This window comes from Meleagris gallopavo, chromosome 22 (assembly GCF_000146605.3).
Source record: "Meleagris gallopavo isolate NT-WF06-2002-E0010 breed Aviagen turkey brand Nicholas breeding stock chromosome 22, Turkey_5.1, whole genome shotgun sequence".
In the NCBI taxonomy this organism is placed as follows: domain Eukaryota; kingdom Metazoa; phylum Chordata; class Aves; order Galliformes; family Phasianidae; genus Meleagris; species Meleagris gallopavo.
Genome location: NC_015032.2, coordinates 9,956,229 through 9,977,796, shown reverse-complemented (window position 1 = coordinate 9,977,796; position 21,568 = coordinate 9,956,229). Strand labels below are relative to the sequence as shown.

At 43.8% G+C, this 21,568-nt stretch overlaps 1 protein-coding gene across 1 annotated transcript; it reads right to left on the bottom strand.

Moving 5' to 3' along the window:
• Positions 1 to 2,842: 2,842 nt before the first annotated feature.
• LOC100543540 (transmembrane protein 189-like) lies at positions 2,843 to 21,377 on the bottom strand. The gene is made up of 6 exons (XM_019622282.2): positions 21,323 to 21,377; positions 18,944 to 19,063; positions 9,121 to 9,212; positions 7,906 to 8,050; positions 7,100 to 7,312; positions 2,843 to 4,620 (listed from the first exon to the last, which is right to left on the bottom strand). The coding sequence occupies exons 1-6, from the start codon at positions 21,375 to 21,377 to the stop codon at positions 4,499 to 4,501; spliced, it is 747 nt and encodes a 248-aa protein (XP_019477827.1). The 3' UTR covers positions 2,843 to 4,498.
• Positions 21,378 to 21,568: the final 191 nt, after the last annotated feature.

The window sequence follows — 21,568 nt, the reverse complement described above, 5'->3', positions numbered from 1 at the left end:
GCCTCGTCGCGCGGGCGGGCGCACACGAGCTTAGCCGCGTTTTCTATTTGGCGGGATCTGCCCGAGCTGTTTGCGCACCCCCCAGGTCGGCAGCCGGCTTGTCTCGGGGAAAGCAGAGCCCTAACTCCTGCAGAGGCGCTGGAAGCACGGGCTTTCAAGCATTTAACATCCCGTAAGACTCCGATGGAATTAACAATTGCCAAACCACGTTCATTATGGCCAGAACACAGGCAGCATTTAGCTCCTAATGCTCTTAAATTATCCACAATCACTGGGTAATGATCTGGTGTTATGTATTTTCTTCCCAAACGTCTTCCCATTACATTTTCAGCTAAGGAAAATACCAGTGGCGTAACACAGTCATTTCATTTGCTGCCATCCTCTCGTTGCCGTGAAACGCTGACGGCAATCTGTGCTGCACGAGCGGACGGCGCTCCTGTAGCGACCACAGCCGAGGTGAGCAGGCAGCAGCACGCGGTGCTCGAGCACATGATCCAGGCCCTCCCTTCTGCAGCACGGAAGACACGGCACAGACGGCTGTACCCACTGTGCTCCTGAAGGTTGGGAATATCCAGATATGGAATCTGGAAAAGGCGTGGCCAGATGAGACGCAACAGCAGGAGGACCCAGAGTGCTGTGCTCCATCAGCACCATTTTTCCTTGGCTCTCTATAATCAGTGCAGTAAGAAAAAGGAAACAAACAACAACAAAAACCTGGAAGGAAATGAATTAATGAATTCTGTTTTGTCTTACACTACATATTCCCAAAATTTTGTCCTGAGACATCACATAGAAATTTCACAGAAATTATTACGAAGTAAAAGATTTAAAGGCTCATTACTGTCATTCAAACCCTTATTCTATCAACTCCAAAGAGCACAGCTTTTAGCTGCAAACAGCCACGGTACCCTTTCTACCAGTTATTCATTGATGCTGCTTTAAAAATAGCAACACCAGTCTTGCTGGTTAGACTACAATTTAATCCTAAGGCTTTATTTCAGACCGGTGAGAGCAGCAGAGGAAGGGAACACGGCAGAAGCTAGGTGGCACGATTGCTCAGCAAACCTGACCAGGAGCTGGGGGTGCAGATGCCAGGTGCTCCCATTGGAACTGCTGCAGTTCTGGGCCAAGATGGGTGCTCAGTGCAGCCCCACTGCAGCAGTCCCCTCCCCTCTGTGCCAGGTGCGGGAGGGGATAACAGGTATGGGCATACAGCCCAAACCTCCTACTTTGGACCCACTCCATGCAGGAATCGAGGCAGCGTTTTGCCAGGCTGCTGCTGCTGGAGGCTGTTCTGCACCTCCTGCTGCTGTTCTGGGAACTATAGGACACCACGCAGCAAAGTTCCTTGCTTTCGCAGAGCTGATGCTTCCGCTTGTAGACCCCAAACAGCTGTGCTTATAGGGTTGCTCTGCAGCACTAGAGATGCAAAAATGAGGAATCTGCTCCCACTTGGTCCTTGCAGTGCCATGAGCAACATGGTGAGACAGCCACAAAGCCAGGGAAGCCACCAGCCTGGCAACATGCTGCCCTGGAGCCCCAGGGAACAGAGAGCCATCTGCATCTTTTTGAGAAGTGACAGTGAAAGCCTCAGCCACACTGAAGCACAGGCCCTCAGAGGGGCTGGTTCTGTTTTAGCTCTAATCTGTTCCTAATCAACTTAAGGCAAATTCATCTTAAGCCAGATTTACATCTGTTGAGAAGGATCCACGTAGCTTTTTGCTCCAGAATCACCACGTGTATTTGACAGAGGCACCCACTGCTTTAAAAAGGTGAAAGAGCTCCTGGAATCCAGCAGAAAGACCAGAACCACGCCAGCATTCATTTACACTCTGCTAAGGACACTGCTTTACACAACTCCAGTGAACTGAGCAGAAGGGAAGGGAGTAGGACAGGAGAAAGAAAAACCAAGGACTAGAAAACTCTTAGAATATGAATTATGGGAGCCTCAGGACAGAAGGAGACATGAATTTAGATTTCTGTCAAGATATGAGAGGTAACTATTACTGCTCTTTGTACTCACAGCTTTGTACTCTACACTCCTAGAACTGTAGGAACTTGCACACTGGAAAGGGAGAAGAGGGAGAAGTGTTCTTTGTTCTGGACACAGGATTGTTTGCATCCCCACCACAGCAGTATTCATCACGTTTTAGTTCAACTTCTGTCACACCTGTTACACCAAAGAAATTTAAAATAAGTCTTAGCCACAACTTGTGAATATTACTGGATCTAACTTAACTGATTCAAAGTAACGAACGTCACATCAGCTTGCCCACTCGGAGAACCTACCATTCTTCCCACAAAAATTTATAGTCACATATAGTGACTATGTATCTGTGATATACAACAGTCAGTACCTGGAAATTAGAACTAGCTTTATCATTACGTGTTCTAGGAACTACTTTGACCCAACAGATACGGCACGGAATCAAGCTTCATAAATACCTGGATTGAAGAGAAGCAACATTAATTAGCAAAGAGCTTGACATCCTGTAACAACCTCCCCTAACCAGGCTGGTAGACTCTGGCCACTGCCCCCAGCACTGCATGTTCCTATGCATGGCCTACTTCACCAAGGCTGGTGTTGGAGACCTTGGGTGAGAGCTGCCCTTTTCAACAAGGGCAACACAAAAATCACAGTTATTTTCCTCAATAGCAGTATAAAAGAATACTCCTCCCTTTTCCTCAGTTTCAACTAAATGCTTACCAACGTTCTTTACCATCAAAGCTACATGGAGACCCCAGCACTGACTGTAACAATTGGAGAAGACAATTTCACATAATAGTAAAAATGTTGTCCTTAAGGGTCTGAATCATTTAAGTATATTAAACACATGGTAACTGTAGTACCAACCGTGACTTTATTTGTAGAAGCCAGCTCAGACTTCAGCATTCATCAGTTCTAACTGAAGGAGAGTTGCCAAGTCCCAACCCTTCAATGTGTTGTCCATCATTGAAAATTGGTACTTAAAAGCTTACACACACAGCACGATCAAGGTCAGTCTGAACCTATGACTTAAAAGCCCCTTACCATGCACTTCAGGAAAGTACAGTATAAACTCAGTACGGTTTACAACTAGTGAAGAGAACCTTTGGTTTGACCTTCAGTAAGATTTCATTTAGAAGAGAATTAAACAAGAAGCAAACCACATTCACACAATTCACTGCCTGTTGGATGTAAACACTTAATATTGTGCTAAGGGAATTTTTTTCCCCAATTTTATCCTTAGCATCCAATGCCATTGCAGCTAATTGCACTTGTGGAAAGGTGCTGAAGTCTGGTGTAATGTAGTGTTGAGCTCCTAACAAAGCTGAAGAACAAGTGCCCACTTCAACCTAAACAAGGCTTAACAGGCTGCAAAATACTCAGGTGCTTGGAACTGCATTTTGCAACCAAGTGATCAAGTCTGGGCTAAACACTGAGAATGTATGAATGAAGAACAGCAACAAGTCATAACAAATGTGATTAGTATTATCCAATTGCTCTGTTATAAATATATTATATACATTCAAACATCACATTAAAATATTATTCCGTTACACCAGAAGAGATTAAGGCCTTATATTATTTACAGAAACAAGCAAGCACCTTAAAAAAAATATGAACAAGACATCAGTCATTGACGTTTCCCTTCTAACATTACAAGTTTGATACCTTGAGCTCTCGAATACAGCTATTTGCAATGTGCCCAATACTATAACTATTTCAAACATTTATTGTCAGGGTAGGAAACACTTAATGGAAGGCTCAGCAGTGAGCACTCCACACAAACAAATGCAAGCATGTGCTGTGCCCTCCCTCTCCTCAGGCAGTTGTTAAGGTACAACTGAAGGCTTATACAGAAATGGTTTGCCCAATTTCACGTAGACAGTAGAACAATTTTATGTTAAGGGAAACTGAGGACACTTAAGGATTCATGACCCACCGGTGGAGTGGGATTCTCAAAGTTCTGTTCCACATTACATCAGTTAGATTCAACATGATAGCAAAGATGAAGCTGCTGCAAGTTTACCAAACAGAGTGCATTGAACAGTGACGATTTTATAGGCTTCCAGTACTGGCACACTGTTTTCATGCAGTGTTATTTGGACTTGAACATGAAGTGACAAACTGTGGTCACCATTCCCCCCAGAGGTCTTAGGCAACAAGCTATTTTTGAAATGTTAAATAATGTTGATACAACACGTTTACAAAGCCACCACGTACCAATGAAGTAACTGTCCTGCCTTCTGGCTTGCCTGACAGCTTTACAAAATACAGTGATGAAGTATTTTCTAGGATGTAAGCGACTTGGCTAAACAAAAGGTGCTCAGTAAAAGTAATCATCTTCAAGTATTGTTTTAAGAATTAGTTCTTTAAATTAAAGTCTGTTAGCACTTCTTAGTTTGTGCTTTAGAGTCTGTTATCTCTTTGCAGGTCTTGAATTTGGCTGATGGCTTCTTTAAAAAAAAAAAAAAATTGGCAACAAAGGTAAGGATTGCAGATGGCTGGCAAAAGTTATTTAATTTTCTGAGCCCATTTCATGTCATCTGCTCTTGGCTTCTCCCCAGTAAGTCCTTGGATCATGTACTCCAAGCACCTCCAGAATCTGATCTTCTCTAACGGGTAGTTCAGCCAACCTAAGTGGAAGGAGAAAAAAATGTTCATCACAGCACCCAACGTATTGCAGTATTCAGTGACGTTCTTTAATTTAAACACAAAGGAAATGTGTATACCTAAGAGGTGGACTACAGCCACTGCAAAGCTGTCAGAAAGAGGCCACCAAGTTTACCTGATGTGTGTTAAAAGCAAGATGTCTGTATTAGCAGCACTTTAGATTCAGCACTGACATTCAAACAAACAAAAGACGCCCACCAATTTCAGCTATTTCTCCTTTAGGTTAGTTTCCCCATGACCAAGAGCCAGTGTGGCTTTTTCCCCATTTTTCTCATTAGTTTGTACAGCAGGACAATAAAGACACATAACACGATACCGAAATGCATTATGAATGCTACCTACACTTTCTAGAAAAACTGAGATCTCAGGAACCTAAACAACGCTAAGAATAAAGTAAAAGTTTTTCCTTACAAAAAGCCTCAAGCATTGATAGTGCCAATATCAACATTCCCTTTTTAAAGTACTTTTATTTTCACCCAGGGAAGGCAAAATGCATTTAAGTTTGCTTAACTGATTGCTATTAAAGGCTGTGGTGGGGAAGCCTTGCTGTAGCACCATGTTGCACTTAACAAAAGCAGAAGGTGAACTCTTCCTGGATTAAAAGGACAGCACTGATAGCAGCATGCACCCAAAAGCACACAGCTCAGCTAACCTCACTTCTGCGTCCAAGTCACCAGGAAGGCTTTAACGGGTTGATATGGGACAGGCTCCTTGTACTTATGTAAAAATGGCAGTAAATGGCATAATGTAACAAAAGTTTAATGCATCTTTCCTAGCTTACAAATTTAGGATAGTTTAAGTGCTTAGTAGAATTGTGAGGCTGAAGTCATACAGGTTTAATAGGCCTCACAATGAATTCAGAAGGGCTTTATCTTGCTTTCTGGGTGTTAATAAGTACATTAGCTAACTTGCTTTTCTGTATTTTGAAGCTGACAAATAACTGACTATAAGTGCACAAAGAGGCAACTTCAATAGGCTTCTATTACAACGTATTATATAGTAATTTTAGGCCTCTGCTTTATTAAGTATTTCAGTAACAAAAAAACCCAAAAACAAACAAACAAAAAAAAGCAACTAGTATCAGCACTCGGAAGTATTGTTTTCCACTGCAAGTTTTCCTACAACCAGGAAAAGACAGATTTACACAGGGTTCTATCAGTTATCTCACACTTAGAGCTATTCTGTAAATACATTATAAATACTTGATGTGTATTTCTGGAAAAAGGAAAAAAAAGCAAAAGAAAACAACAGCAAGGAAAGGCAGAATGAAGAAGTTGTTGCCACAATAGGAACAGTGAGCTAGCAGCAGTGCAGCTAGGGGAAAGAGACAGCAGAAGTGCACAGGTCAGCTCTCAAAGCATACTCCTTGGATGTGGCTGTCTTCTCTTCAATGTGCTCTGCACTTATTAACTAACAAGTGCATTACAGTAACTAGTCATATTTTACACAGTAAATGTTCACTTTAAATAGCACATGGATAGCTTATTTCTGTCCCTTCCATTGTTCATGTCCTAGAAAAGCAATTACGGCTACAGAAACACTGCTCCAGTGGAAGAAAAAAAAAATCAAATATACAATCTATCACGCTGCCTCACATCAGAGAAAAATGGTATGAACACTTATATAAAAGACTTTTTTTTAAATTTTAAACAAGAACAAAGAAGTAACTAGCTCAAGAACCTGAATAGTCCAGCTTCAACTTTCAGTGTTCTACTGTATCACTTCAGGTCATAGTGGGACTGAAAAAACTCATGAGATGCCAAGATTTTTCTGATCATCTGTGAAGTCAAGTTTCTTAGAAATTGTAATTCTGGTCACAAGAACTAGATTTGTTTCCTGACAGAGATTTCAAAACTGACAGAAATTGCTTCCCAAAGCCAACAGCAGAAATAAGAACGACAGCTTATTTCCAGTCATCTGATTAACTTGATAGCTTGTTCAGGACTGCACAACACTGGTGAATATACCAGTCTCTACAGGAGGCATAGCACTGAATACAGACACAGGAACCTACAGCCAATTTCCTCTAAGTCTGTCCTCTCCTCTGCCTCAAATGAGAAAGAATAAATGATGAAAATCCAAAAGTTTTACTTTAGAAATGAAAATTCAAGGCAAGTTGCACTGGCAGATGAAATGATGCTTCAGTGAGCAAAATGCATTGCTAGGATGAGGTTCCCAAGATAATGGGCAATTAGATCTCAATAAGACTGCCTACCTCACTGAACGTTATCTTTTATCCAATCATAAATCTTACTCATTTTTTTTAATGTAACAATAATAACTATGGCTGCAGGAGCTCTTACCAAAACTTACAGCACAGTCAGCTTCAACATGCCTTTTTCTGTATTTAATAGACTGTCACTAAATTACATCTTGCCATGGGAATTATACAAGACTACCAAAAAACCAAAACACTTTGCAGTATGAACCAGATGACAGTACCAGTTGTAATGCAGAAGTATGTCTCATGTGGAGACACATGGTGAATCCTGTGATGTTTCCGAGGCAGGATAACATGCCAGTCCTGTAGAAAGATGACCCAGCGTGGAAGACCAAAATACGTGTGAGACCACTTGTGAATCTGGTTCGTCATGGTTATGAAGATGATAAGGGCAAAGACATAGCACTCCCAAGGACATGTTTCATACAATGCTTCTGCAAAACAAGATTTGTATCTTTTAAATAGTTTTTCATAAAAGGTAAATTTCTACTAGGAAAGTGTGGTCTTGCTCAGCCAGACCTGAAACAGTAGGAAATATCAAGGGCCTCAAAAAAGTTGCTTCAGCAAGTGTCGTAGGAGCCAATGAGCCATAAATAGCTTCCATATATCACAAGAAAGACTGGGATGTGTCAGCATTGCCAAGTTGCAGTAAACAAGAAGTTAAACCCTGAATTTTTATCTATAAAACTAATCATCTTTAATTCTTGCTTGTCTAGCATTCAATTAAAGTACTTCTACACGCAGATGAAACATTTAATGTGGTTTACAGCAAAGAGTTTTCTTGTGTAGTTTGATTTCCTGTTGTAGAAGTTTACTTCTAATACTTCCTTAGAAGACTCCTCGGAGATTTGTTGCTGGGCTAAATAAAACGTTTGCTTCTCCTTCAAGAAAAACAGTTTCCCTCCCCTACTCCTCTAGGGAGGACTGTGTTTCCAACAGCAATTACTTGTCATCTCACATTCATTGATTTCTTCTATCCTCATCAACAAAAATACCAAATCCACGTAAGTCATGGCTAACAGCTTACCTGGAGAAAAGGAAACAAATTTGTATGCCATGTTTGCCAATGGGACCAATGTCATGAAGCAGTTGTCTCCGTTGGTCTCTATGAAATCATGCCTGGTAATTGCTGTAGGGTCAATATGATGTTCTCTAAAGGGTCTGATGAAAGCCTGAGAAAACAAGTTGAGAAAATGTGTCCCAAGATTTATCATGGAAAGAAAAAAAGAAAAACGAGAAATGGCATCTGAATATACAGTCTCATAGAAGAGAGAGCGCAAATGTAGCGAGTAGGAGAGGGACAGTAAAACAAGGATAGTTATTTGCCTCCAACACACACATCATGTGTAGTTCATGCAGAGGCATTCTGATCACTGTGAGCTCTGCTGTTTGTGTAATGCATTTTCCTGCAGCGCTTTTTTTTTCCCCTTGACATATGTACATATGTTCCACAGATACAAGCAGTAATGGACTACTAAATCTGTTGAAGGCAAACAAAATTAAGTTCAAAATCAACAGGCTTAATTTCACTGAACTGGTTCTCTTATTTCTGAATAACTGCAAGGAATATTCCATATGCACTTAAGAAAAAAAAAAAAGAGAATGTACTAGTACTAGACTGTGAGGAACAATTAATGGTAGTTATAAAAAAGCTATTTTAAAAAACAGGTTACTGTTTATTATGTCAGTACATTTTCCTCTAAGCGTCTGGCATTTGTAGCTTTGTGTGTAACACATCATTCACAACAGCAGCCAGGGGCACCAAGAAGTAGAAAAACCTTTTCCTAGAGCTTCTTCATAATTTCTATAGAACTGCTAAAGAGTTCAGCTGCAGGAACAGGACTCTTGGTGAAACAGGACAGGGAAATTCTGTACTTCCACTTTGGAAGCTCTATACAAGTCTAGTCAGGTTTCTACACTTGTGTGCCACAAGCTATTTCACTGCCACTTGGGAAGGCTTGTGAACACTGGTACTGCAGAACCCTGTACAAAGCTAATCAGGGTGATAAAATGTAACAGCATCACCTCACAGGTGTCATCAGGACAACATACAAGCGTGGTGCTTGGAGCACCGTACCAGCAATATGTTGTGCCGTTAAGAAGAGGAGAGTACAAAGCAGAGGAGTTGGTTACGCCTGCAAGCTGCAAGAAGGGTACCTGTCCAACACAGCTGAGAACACTGGAAGTGTTTCAGAATAGAATTTCATTATTTTTTTAATGTTTAAGGATAAGAATCTCAAACCTTTCCAACGATGGGTAGCTCCACAGATCCCCAGGTGTCTGCCCCCCAATGAAATAATCCTGATAGAAAGTCTGCTGTAATTACGCCTGCAACTTGAATGAAGAGAGACATACAGTAAGATATGCAAAATCATTTTTCTACTGGTACATCCACACTGCCTACTTTTTCACAGATTTATTTGCTTATCTACTTTAACATCAGATGTTTACAGCCACGTAAGATCTACCCAACCTGAATACATCTAAGGCCAAGTAACTAGGAACAATGATAAACGAGGTAACGGGTGGACAGTTTTTCACTATAAACAATGAGCTTTGTGCCTGTCCATCTCATAGAGAAGAGCTTGTTAATCTTTGCAATTGCTGGCACACAAAACATTAATAAATTTAAACCATGTCATTTAGATCATTTTCAAATGCACCTTCTCCCTGGATCTACCCACCTTTCTTCATTCACAGTGTTTAACAGATTACTTGCTACAATTATAGCTGCTAAAGCTACTCCAAAAATACTACTACCAGCAGACCCTTCCTCTTCTCCCTTGGCCCCTTGTATCTGCAGGCAAGGAAAACAGAACTACAACATTCCACGTAAGCACCAATTAAGAAATCACTCCACGGCACAGGAAGACTACTGACTAAATAAGATCGGAATGTCAAACAACTCTGGTGACTTTATCACCTGCAGTGCATCAGGCAGAGGCCCAGGTTCATGACTCACTCTATGGGACAGCCTTCACCAGTCAGACTTCCACACCACCTCAGGTACACCATTAAACGCAGTTTGCTAAAATAGGATTTTTCTAGATGCCAATGGCAATAATTTAAAACCTGTGACCAATTAAAGGTAATTTTCAGTTCTTGCATATAAAGTCACATTTCTGCCTTCCTTCTCTGGATAATCCTGGACCTACTATTCAAGTTTTGGGGCAATTCTGACACTTAAGAGTAAGGATATAAGAGATGTAATTTGATCAGAACAGCAGTACATTTTCCAATCAGTCACAGATTTGACAGATGGTGTTCATAGGCACCCAATTGTTCTGCATCTGTAGAAGAAATCCTACTCACAGGTTCCTAAGCCCTTGAGAAATAAAGTCTCCAACGCAGTCTGAGATGCCCTCCTGCATAAATGCTACTGCCAGGATCTTGACACTTCTAAGGAAGAAAATTCAAAAATTGCCCTTGTTTGTAACTTGGAGGCTGGGAGAATGTAACAGACAGTACAGCAATATAGCTGTAGCAGCAGAGAGGAGGAACATTGCCTCAGGACCTGTGTACTCCGAGGGATTTAAGATGGTCAGATGCTGCTCATCAAAGAGCACAGACATTCAGAGGTACCACTTGTAGCCTGCATGCCTTGCTCTGAGCAGTTTGTTATAGAGGTTAACCAGATGAACTGTTTGAATCAAATCCAGATTTGAAAGATAAATCAGATTAAGAATCAGAGTCCTTTTTCTCTGCAGTGCCGTCCTTTCAGGTTAATACATACTGCCGAGAGCTGTGCCTGCTCGATTATTCCGAGACTGACTGCTCGGTGCGTGTACACACACCTGGCGGCTCTCTGTGGAGCATTAAAGCTCTGACAGGGAAAGGCAGAACACACCTCTTAGCTGCAGCTCTGGTTAAGCAGAAGTGCTACTCAGATTTCTAAACAGCCACTGCATTACATATGCACTTGGGAACACAGTCTGATCTCAGTGCAAATCCCTCAAGAATCATACAGAAAGTTCATGCCAGTTGAGGTGCTGCATACCGAACTTGCAGTCTGCTGTAAAACGAATCACAGCAACAGAAATACAAAGAATGCTCATAGCATGCGTTTCAAAGCATCTTAGTTAGCAATCCCCTCCTCTCATTTGATGGTCAGAGCATAAGCCACAGTCATTTACTCCTGGCATGTCTAGGAGCTCAGGAAGGAGCCCATAACTGCCTGCCTGCCCACACCAAAGCAGCCACAGGGCTGGGGCGGAGCGGCTGGAACTTAGTTCTTCAGTTTCCCCTACTGATGTTTAGAGAAATCAGTTTGCCTGGGCAGCCTGGTCTAGTGGTTGACAACCCTGCACATAGTAGGGGGGGTTGAAACTAGATGGTCTTTTTCAACCGAGGCCATTCTATGATTCTATGAAACTGCCCACTGTAACAGCCTGTGCAGAACAAACAGCAGAGTTGAGAAAACATCCATAATGCAGGAGACTTATTTGTGCTCTGACTGCATTATTAACTCCTCTTCAGGGGTCTGGGAAGATAGCAGAACTCCTGGCTTTCTCTTCCACTAGCCAGCATTTGTTTCTCTGTCTGAAAACCTCCCTCAAGCGCAACTTCTCCATCATAGAGCAAAGCTTTCTGTGGCAGGCAGGTACACCTCTGCCTGCCAAGAACTTAGGCAAGGCGACTGCAACTCACCTGTAATCCAAATCAGAAGTTATAAGCATTGGTATACCAGTTCCTCTTGCTTTAGCTCCAAGCCATTCTGTTATTTCTCTCCCTCTCACAAACTCAAGGCATCAGTGACACAGGCTGGCAGGAGATATGCCAGGAATTAAAAACAACCAATGTGCATCTCCTTGTAAGTCATACAATTTACACCAACCCTTACCTGGACCTCACCTGATTTTCTAACCCCCCAGCGAGGGCAGTTTGGTCAGCTGCCTCAAGAGTCCATTTTATGAAGTTCTTTTGACGCAAGCAGGATTGCTGAAGAACAGGTTTTTGCTTTTTAGAACATGAAGGAGGACCAGATTGTTCTGTCACTATTGATCAAGTGCTCTTAAGCTTCAGGGCACAGTACCTTCCTCCGGTACACACAGCAGTTTATTTCACATCTGCCTTCTCGTGGTTACATCTTGCTGAGCTTATCCTTCACCTCTACATTCCTTCTGTCTCCTTCACTCTCATTATAAAAAGGGAGAAACAGGCTAACATGGCACCTACTTCACCAAAATGCTTTCTTTCCACATTATAGATTCCTGTTGAACCCACCTGGATTCAACCCAAGCGGCCCAAATTCTGAAAGGAAGAAGCGCCCACCACTATGTTTGTGCATCATCTTATTGCACTGAATACAGCCCGCACTTTATAAGTAAGTTCTGTATGCTTGTTTTATTTCAGACAAACATGAAAGCTACAGTGAGACATGAGCAGCACAGAGGCTTTAGGATCTGCATCCAGCAACCAAAAGAGCAAACAGCCTTGATTTGAGGGAAAGATATCCAAGCAACGCTTTGCTCTACAACAAGTGAACACCATTCTGGCTGAGGTAATCACCCTATTAACCCCCTAGTGCCTTCAGCACACTGCATTCTCAGAGCACGCAACAACAGCAGGAAGAATAGCTAGAACAGGCAAAACACTGACCGCTTAACTAACAGCTCATATGTTATCTTGATGCCAAATGGTAGAAAGCTGAAAGGAAAGAATGAAGGAAGGGTCTCTGAAGCAGTGAATTACACTACAGCAGCCTGAAAAATCTAACTACTATAAGGTATGTCTCAGCTGTAGCGCAGAAATGGAGTATGAAGAGTTGTATGAAAAGAAGAAAAACACAGTACCACAGCTCACACTTGCATCCTCCTGCAGACTCAGAAGGCATATCAGACATCAAAGAGTTAATCTCAATGTTCTCATACACTTGGCATTATCCCCAGTTATGAAAAAGCAAGGTGTGCCTTGGGAAAAGGCACGGGTGTTCAGTTACCTTCCTCTTGGGGAATCGATCTTGTTGCTCTGTCATCAAGGCTGGGACGGCAAGGTAGGACAGCCCAACAGCCCTGAGCATTAGTTAAGATTTAACTGTAAGGTCAGAAATGCAGGATACAACAGCAGCGTATGCATATGGACTGCACCCAACAGGTTTACACACTGTTAGAAGACAGACCTGTAAAGCACTAGGGAAATACTGCTCTGTACACATTAATTTCTCTACCTCCCATAGTCGAGCCTATCTCAGGTTTGCATCTGAGGAGAGAGTAAGCACGCTGAGAACACAGGGTGATACGGTGCCGCAGTTCAGAAGTCAGCTGCAGAAGCTGCTCAAAGCAGCAGGATTTTTGTGAATCAGGAGAGAACGAAGGTGCACTTCAGCCAGCTACAGGCACCTCAGACTAAGGGAGCACAACAGATACATCAGACTGCGAGAGCGGCTGCTCTCTCCCAGCTGTGACCCTTGGCAGACACCCGTGGGGCATTGCTGAGGAAGGAAGTGCTCGGTGGCGCCAGGGACGTGCCAGGGAATGTGCAGGGCACCACGTTACTCACAGGCACAGGGCGAGGGATGGCAGCATGCTGACACAGGCAGTGCTTGAGTCACGGCTGTTCTGCTCCTGTTGTGGTCTGTTGGGCACCAAGCAATACGCAGGAGCCAAGGCCACAGAAGGCTCACTGCTCCTCAAGTAGCAGAGGGAAGATGCCACAGCCTACACTAAAAGCCTTCTCTTCTAAGAGAGCCATGTACAACTTCCTGCAGCCCAGCAACTCCCAGGCACCAGCAGAAGGAAGTCAGAGCTGCGTGCTTCAGGTACGGTGTGCCACAGACAGAGCTAGTTTGCATGTTTGCAAAAAAAAAAAAAAAAAAGTTTTACTTTACTTTATACCATTATATAACATCATTTTTAATCAGTGATTGTAAGGACTGTGTTATAGTACTGAGGGGCAGGGAAGTTTGGCAATGTCACAACAGAGAAATTTTGCACTGTTCAAAAATCAAAATACTGAGGTATCAGTTGTTTGTTGCTTACGTGCTTATAAAAATAAAATGACTCAGTCATCTGCATCCCACACTCAGCAACTTTACTTTGGTGCAGTCAGTTGTAGCTTGGAGCAGGCAGGGCTCTGATGCTATGGCAAGCTGCAACGCTAAGAACATAACCCCTGAGCAGGTATAAAGCACAACATCTTAAGAGCAAGAAGAAAAGAGTTAATCATTCTGGTGAGGTCCAGCTGAGAAAGTCAGAAGAGCTCACAGTGTGAGCAAGCAGACTGGATTTTATATATCTCTAGGGCACAAACTGTGCAGCTTGTGACACTGCCAGAAGATACTAGGAGAGGGAGATCCCCAAGGAATCAGGATGCTATCTGTCCTGGAGACAAGCATCTGCAGAACCTAAGAACCTAATGTTCATCTCATAGAAGCATGCCTTGGCTGAGGATCACTACCCAATAAACTTGACAGGAACTGCAAAATTTTATTTTCATGTCTTCAATCTCAGTGCGTTAGTGCTAAGTAAGAGGATTATTCCTCTATTCCTACATTTCCCCAGTTGATAGAGAGTTTGTGAAACACCTGGCATGTTTAAATAGCAAAATTCTGACAATCCTACCTAAGCCTCAGGTTCTTAAACAAGAAGTACCATTGTGGGTAGTTCTTTAGTAATACCTTAATTGCTTTCTTTCTGAAAATGTATCTCTTTATTAGGGCAGCCCTCCAGCACTGCTGGGTGTTCTGAAGTGAAAGAGGCACCGTTCTGGGTGAATCTGGGCACTGAGACCCACACTGTAAAATCCTCCAGCCAAAGCCCGCTGCAACTTGAAGAAAGCCCCCAACAACACAGGGAGCAAACAGAGCCTTTCCTGTCTCTCAGCCACCGCTGCTGACATAAAGAGCAATAGCACATCCACTGAGCACACAAGCGAGCGGGGAAGCTCAGCTGGAGCTGTGCCACCAGCATCTCCCTGCTGCCAGGAGCATCAGGCAGGGAGAGAGGCTCAGCCCCCCCTTGAGGGAATCGCCCACAGCTGTTCTGCCAGAGAGCAGCTCCACGCAGGGGGAGCTCATCTCTTAATCCAAGCTGGTGCCACGAGCAGCTGCCCAAGCACAGCCAGCAGCTACATCTGTCACTGCACCTCCACAGCTCCCAGGGTTGTCTGCAGCAGGAAGGAACTGGAGCTCCTGCACTGATCTACTCTGAGCACCAGCTGTGCGCAGCCTGGTGTGTTAATGCAAGAAGTAAGACAGAGGTAAGGTGTAGCAGTGCAGGGGGAAGTGCAATGAGACGTCTAGTGGAAGTTTTGCCACTTCCATGGCAACAACTGTGGTGTCTGTCTTCAAAAGAGACTACAGTTTAGGATGCAGAACAGCTGCGTGCAGTTACTGCAGAGGCAGTGACATGCAGGTGTGGCTTATTAGGGCCAGCATTCAAAGGAGAACTTTCCTTTGCTAATGGAGATTTCCACACTCTAATTTCAAAGACATTTTTAATCAAAATTTCAAGCAGAAACTCATTTTAACATACAAAGTAAATCCAAAACACAGAATTACAGCAGAAGATTCTGCCTCTTGCTGTAAGGCAGCAGAACTGAAGCAGCTGACATACATGCAATGCAGCCCACTTCACGGTGTGCTTCTGGCATCAGAGTGGTTTTGCTGCAACGCATGCCAGAGCTTCCATATGTCACAGCCTCCTCACTGGGCTCTGCAGTGCTGCTGACCGAGGCATGGCCTTGCAGCACAGCTACTAAAGCTTGAAAGAAAAAGGTTTCTACTTTGAAAATGAACTGGGTAATTTCTTTCTGCATGCTTCTCCTGGCTAGTGCTCATCAAAATAACAATACACGTTAACAGGTCCCAAAGAATCAATTCCCCATCAATCCCTCCTGTCAACAAAACCTAATTTTATCTTGTGCCATGTCACAAGGTGTTCCTAAAGATATCAGCATATGAGGCACTTTTACGCATACAAAAAGGTGACACAAATGTAACTAATTTCTAAGTCTACCCATTAAAAACATAACATGACTACAGATAGAATTCAAGTAAACCCATTTGGCAAAGAGGCTTCAAAGTCCTATAGAAATGCATGAGGAGGGGAAAAAAGAACCAGAATCCATACTGCAGCTTTTGCAATCCATGCTGCAAAGAGCCCCTGTCTCTGGTTGGTATTAACATAGTGCCTATAGATATATCTCATGAATACTGAATAATGTCAGACAACACAAACTTGTCTGAAGGCATAAGAGCTTTCTAGCTTAATGTTATTTGTTTTGGTAGGCTCTTCTACTTACCACACAAATAACACATAAGCCAGCCTTGTCCCCTGGAATTATTCAGCTTCAATGAAGCATCCAAGGCAGTTCCACTATAGTGATGTCCCACTGCAGGGGAAAAGTTCAGCTGCATCTGGAAAGTTGGGAATATTAAACCCTCCTTTGCAGCGAGCCTTCCTAACCACCTACCAGAGGTTACCTGTGCACACATGTGCAAATAATACTGAATCTGAACCTACACAAGTGTCACCTTGCACAAAGAGGGTAACTTTCATAGCTCATCAGCAGGTGAAGACATTCAGAACACAGCACGACTGGATTTGACAGACAAGAAGAGACATCCATCCTCTGCCCATGCTCCTCTTCTGACCTTGTGGAGAAGGGAGCAGTCCCACATCAGCTAAAGCAGCACATAACACAAGGCAATCACCTGGGTTCCTCCTCCTGTTCTTCGAGACAAGCTTTAGTCATCACTGAACGGCCGGTTCTGGAATAGCACCATAAGGCCCCTGCCTGCTTTCTCGCACTCAGCAGCACGGCGATGCACAGCATGCTGTGAGCGCCCTGAGCACCTGCCTGCTCCCAGCACAGCAGTCGGTGCTCTCAGACAGCCAGCGGGAACAGGATCAGACCTTCTGTCCCACTAATTTCCAGATTAAGTTATTCACAGCGCTGCCCACATTGCAGTTGTGTGCTTTTAAAGGCATTTAAAAAAAAAAAAAAGCTATAGCACAGCCTTTGGTTGTAGACAGAGCCTGAGCTAGGTAAAACGATACAGAATGTTCAAACCACTCCCTGCTTTTTTGTTTGTTCTATTTAAAGAAAGGAAATATTTACATAACAGCACACAGGGCATCCGACAACCCTTCCCAATGGCCCAGGCAGCGTATCAGATCCAGCCCATGCGATCACCGACTGCTTTGGGGTTTCTTCCACAGCTGTAACTTTCAAATACAAAGATCTGATGTCAACTCAGTACAGAGCAAGTTCAAATGTCTTTATTAGCAGAACGTTTGTTCCGTGAGCTCAACTCAAAGGTCAGTATTCTAATCTAAGTGTCAGCAAAGCTTTGGACGAGGACATGTCAAAGTTTGTGACCACCTTCCCTTCCCTGTTGTACTACATGTGGTATTTAGGAAACAGCACATTCAGGCAGATGGGTTTTACCAAACTTAAGAAAAACTAATTATTGCTGTCAACCAGGCACTATCCAAACTTTACCTGAACAAATAATGTCTGTACAGCAAGAACAAGATAACATGTGGTACTTATTATTTTATTGCACTCGTTTTTGTGCATGCTATCAATAATTTCCACACTACTTTATTTGCACAGAATCCAGATTCTGCCGCTTTAATCATTCACTACTACTTAAACAACATTATCAGTGAATTGGCTGCTTTATCAGTTAAACTGGTAACCAGGATATCAGAGAACTTAAGCTTTTATCAATATTAATTTTGAGATGAAAGCCAGTTGCAAACAGATTGCTCTACAGGTTAGCAATCATTACTGATTCCCTCCTGTATCTGCTCTCATTGCAGCGGAGCGGTTCCTCCTGGCTCCCTTCCGTGCTGCTGCCCTGTTGGCCAGGAGCAGGAAGGGAGCTGGCATGATTCCTAGAGGGAGCACACTGCTATCCAAGGAAAAGACAGCAACCTCCCAACAGACAGAAGGCACCGCTGCAAAAATTCACAGCACAGTCAACGGCTTACAGGCTGGTAATAATAATATCACATATTATTGCATTTTGTGTTTTTCTTTTTTTTTTTTTTTAATTGATGGTAATACACAACTGTGATGAACAGGTATTGTTTTTCTAAAACACAACACACCTCACAGTTTACTGAAAAAACTGCTTTCATTATAAAGCACAGAAGCCAAACACCAGTAACCAGCTGTTACAATCAGAAAGATTAACGTGGTGGAAGGGCAGAACAGGAACGTAACAGCAAAGGGACCAGCACAGATCGGATGGTATTTCACAGGAAAAGTAAAGGTGCTCAGCTGTCTCAAAGATCTCGGCTCGCAGAAAGGAGATCCTTCCCCACTTCCCTTAAATGATGTTTAGGAGAGCTGCAGCCAGACTCCGCCACTTCCGCTCACACAGCTGAATTGCCTTCACCTGTGCTCCCAGGGCTGACCAGGTCCTTTCCCCAGGTGCTCAATCAGTGGTTCAGGCTGGGACTCAACAGTTCCCATACACTAGCTTATACAGATTGAACCATCTTTTCAATGACACAACTCAAAAAATCATGTAAACACTGTACACCCCAAACCAGAAGTTAATAGAGCACTGCTTATGCACCAGCAATGCAGGAAGTGCTGCACAATGCCTAACTACTATTCTTCCTTCATTTAAAAAAAAAAAATCAGAAGCTTACCCGAAAATAACCAAAGAGAAGCATTGCAGAGCTGACTTCCAATCTTTTCAACTCAAGTCAAAAGCAAAGCAATCACAGATCTACCCACCAGCAAGAACCAATGAACAGTAACGTTTCATCACACCAAAAACCCTCTGTTCATTGCAAGAAAGCCGAGCATTCGCAACTCACACCATATTTGAAGGGTCATTCAAGAAAGACTAGCTCCATACTGCCGAGACACAACAAAGTTAAATACTTCTGCACATCCGAGGCAAAGATATGAAAGTGGAGGCAAACAAGATCAGTCACCTGCAGCTTTTGCAGATGGTATCAGTTTCAGAGTCACTAAGTCAACTACACAAGTGCCATTTTTCTCCCTTCTTAGTGACAATTCAAGAGTAAAAGACTGCACATTTGTTTCCAGCATTACAAGAGACGTTCTTGCCTTGTTCTCGTCAGCAAACTCCTCTTACTTACATATCCCAACAATAATGGAGGGCGTGTGTTCAAGTCGCAAGTAGAAGAGAAGATTGTAAAAGTTGAAACAGATCAGAGAGAAGCATAAGATGACAGAGATCCACTCCTGTAGTCTTTTTCCTGTTGGAAAAGAAAGAAAAAAAAAGTTTTACTTTTATCCAAGAGGACAAAAAGAAATCTGAAATAATACAGACTATTCTGCTGCCCAGATGACTGCTCCGTTTGTCCGACAGGGAAATGAAACAAACTTATCATTCACGGAGGCATGCATATTTCGTGAAGCAACATTCCTCTTCCCTGAGCCACTGCTGACCCCTTCTCTCGCCCATGCCTACAGTAACAGACACAAACCAGACATCGGCTCACACTGTCCTGCTTTCCTCTTCTCCAAAGGAATGCCTTTTTATTTCCCCACATCACGTTTTATTTTCAAATCTGCACATCACTCAATGTTCAGTGCTGCTGGTACAGTCGAATCTGGGAACAAACGTCTGGCCTCTGATGCTCCACAGTTAAGTCACAGTCTCAGACCTTGTGAACAGGAAAAAGCATCATCCTGCTTGTTGGTGGCCCCAGAATTGCTTTCTGAACATTGAAGGATGTTTCTGGGGCCTATTTATTTAGCCCACAACTGTTGCAGCCTTATCTTTGCCTTCCTGCTCTCAAGCAGAAAGCCACGACTTCCTAGCCACGCTGGTACAGCAAGAGGCTGAATAAGGAAAGAGAAAAAATGGGCATAAATTCTCCCTTGTACCTATCTGTACTACTTAATGCCTCTATAGTTACCTCAAAAACAAACAAAAAAAAACCACACACAGACATCAGGTTTTGGTAACAATTTTTTCATTCAGGCTGAGAGGCTTTCTGCTGCTAATCACTGCTAGATTCTCACAGGACACTGATGCTGAGAGGAAGGCAACACTCAAAGCGAGACCATATGGATTAAGGCATCAGAAACTTTAATACGTAATTGCCAGAGGCAGATCTGGGCTGCAACCCCAACCCAGCCAGGTCAGCACCTACCTCCTCCAGGCCCAGCACAACTGCCTCAGCCCTAACATTAAATTAAGAGACAAGAACAAGTGTATTTCAATATAGCACCAGAGCACAATGCGGGAGATTCTATAAAGAGATCTCTGGAGTAACAAAAGCAAGAGTTAATTAATGCTCACTTCCTGTTTAAGAAAGCCACACCCTCATTAGAGGGCTTAAATGGGTAGCTCCTCGTGGATCAATTAGCAATCTGCAGGGAAGCACCAGGCTCCTTACCAGGGAGCTCCATGGGCTCAGACTGCGCAAACGCTGCTGCCACAGAGTGTGGGATCCCAGGGCTGCCCTACAGACCCCCAGCGCCGATCAGGAGAGCAAGCAGGTGATGGGCAGGAAGCCAGCGCCAAGAGCTCGTGTTTGAAAAGCACTCGCATTTCAGTGCACATGGAAAGATAGGGATTCGCTTAAAGAAACTGAGGAAGTGCCGGAGAGACACGTTCGCTCTGAACAGCAGTAACTTGTGTCATTAAAAGTTCAGTAGCCCAGCATCGCATGCTTATGCCGAAACACATTCTGATGCTGTGTTATTTATGTAATGACAGGAGAAATCTGCACATCTAAAACACTACTGCAACTCACTGCTGCCAGATAGACACAGTGCTGCACAGACCTCCCAGGAGAACCATTCCGCAGATAAGGACAGCAAGTTGGATTTGGAGGAAAATCTTTTCCACATAAGCGAGAGTACGGGGAACACATTAAGCTGGTGACTGTTCTTCCTGTGAAGCACAGGAATCAATCACCTCCAATAGCTTCTTCTCCCCTGACACATGCTGCAGTAAGCACAGAGACACCTCAAACAATATAGAAAACTGACAGACCCATGAATGCCTTTTTTTTTAAAAAAAAACAAAACCATTACTTGTCTCTGTGCAAGCAGGAACACCTGCATCTCCATTTAGGGCCCTGAATGCCATGATGAGCTGCTGGAAACTGTGAGCACATAGCATGGAGTGCTGTGACATATCTGCTCCTTCGAGAGCCTTCATCTGTATGTGAAGTCACTGTGAGCCACAGGAACACCTCGTGCTGCTCACACTGCCTGCTGCTGCTTCACTGACCTCTGATACACAGCAAGATTTGGGGAAATGAGCGGAACAAAAGCTCAGCCTGCCCTCCTCTCTGTTCACCTTCCTGAGGAATCGGGCACCTGAAGGCAGTTCACCAAACACCGCTGTATGGAAGCTCCGGTCGGCAGAGCAAACTCACGTATCTGCTTTCGGACGGAAAGTCTTTCTCCGGAGAGCTCATCTGGGCAGATCCCAGCTTAAAGCCTCCCCAGGAGCAGAACCGCAGCTCAGCAGCGTGGAAAGCAGTTTCGCTTCATACCGACAGCTCCCCGACGTCCGAGGTTGGGCTCACAGCGCCCTGCGAGTCTCCGCATACGGATCGCGGCACCAAACGCAGAGCGGGGCCGAACTCAGCACTACCAGGGCCTCACGGAGCAGCATCGCGCGCAGCGAGGAGCGGCCATCGCTCGACGCAACGCCCCGACGGGACCGCGCGAAGACCGCCCGAAGGCGTCAGCAGCGCAGCGCCGTGCCGCAGCCCCGCCCGGGCAGAGGCACCGCACCG

Excerpts from the sequence above, each read along its gene's own strand:
- LOC100543540 (XM_019622282.2), bottom strand. The coding sequence starts at position 21,377 with ATGCGGAGACTCGCAGGGCGCTGTGAGCCCAACCTCGGACGTCGGGGA. Across the intron at positions 7,313-7,905 it reads ATTTGTTTCCTTTTCTCCAG|AAGCATTGTATGAAACATGT; the intron begins GTAAGCTGTTAG and ends CTTGTTTTGCAG. Across the intron at positions 4,621-7,099 it reads ATACTTCTGCATTACAACTG|GTTGGCTGAACTACCCGTTA; the intron begins GTACTGTCATCT and ends CCTTCCACTTAG.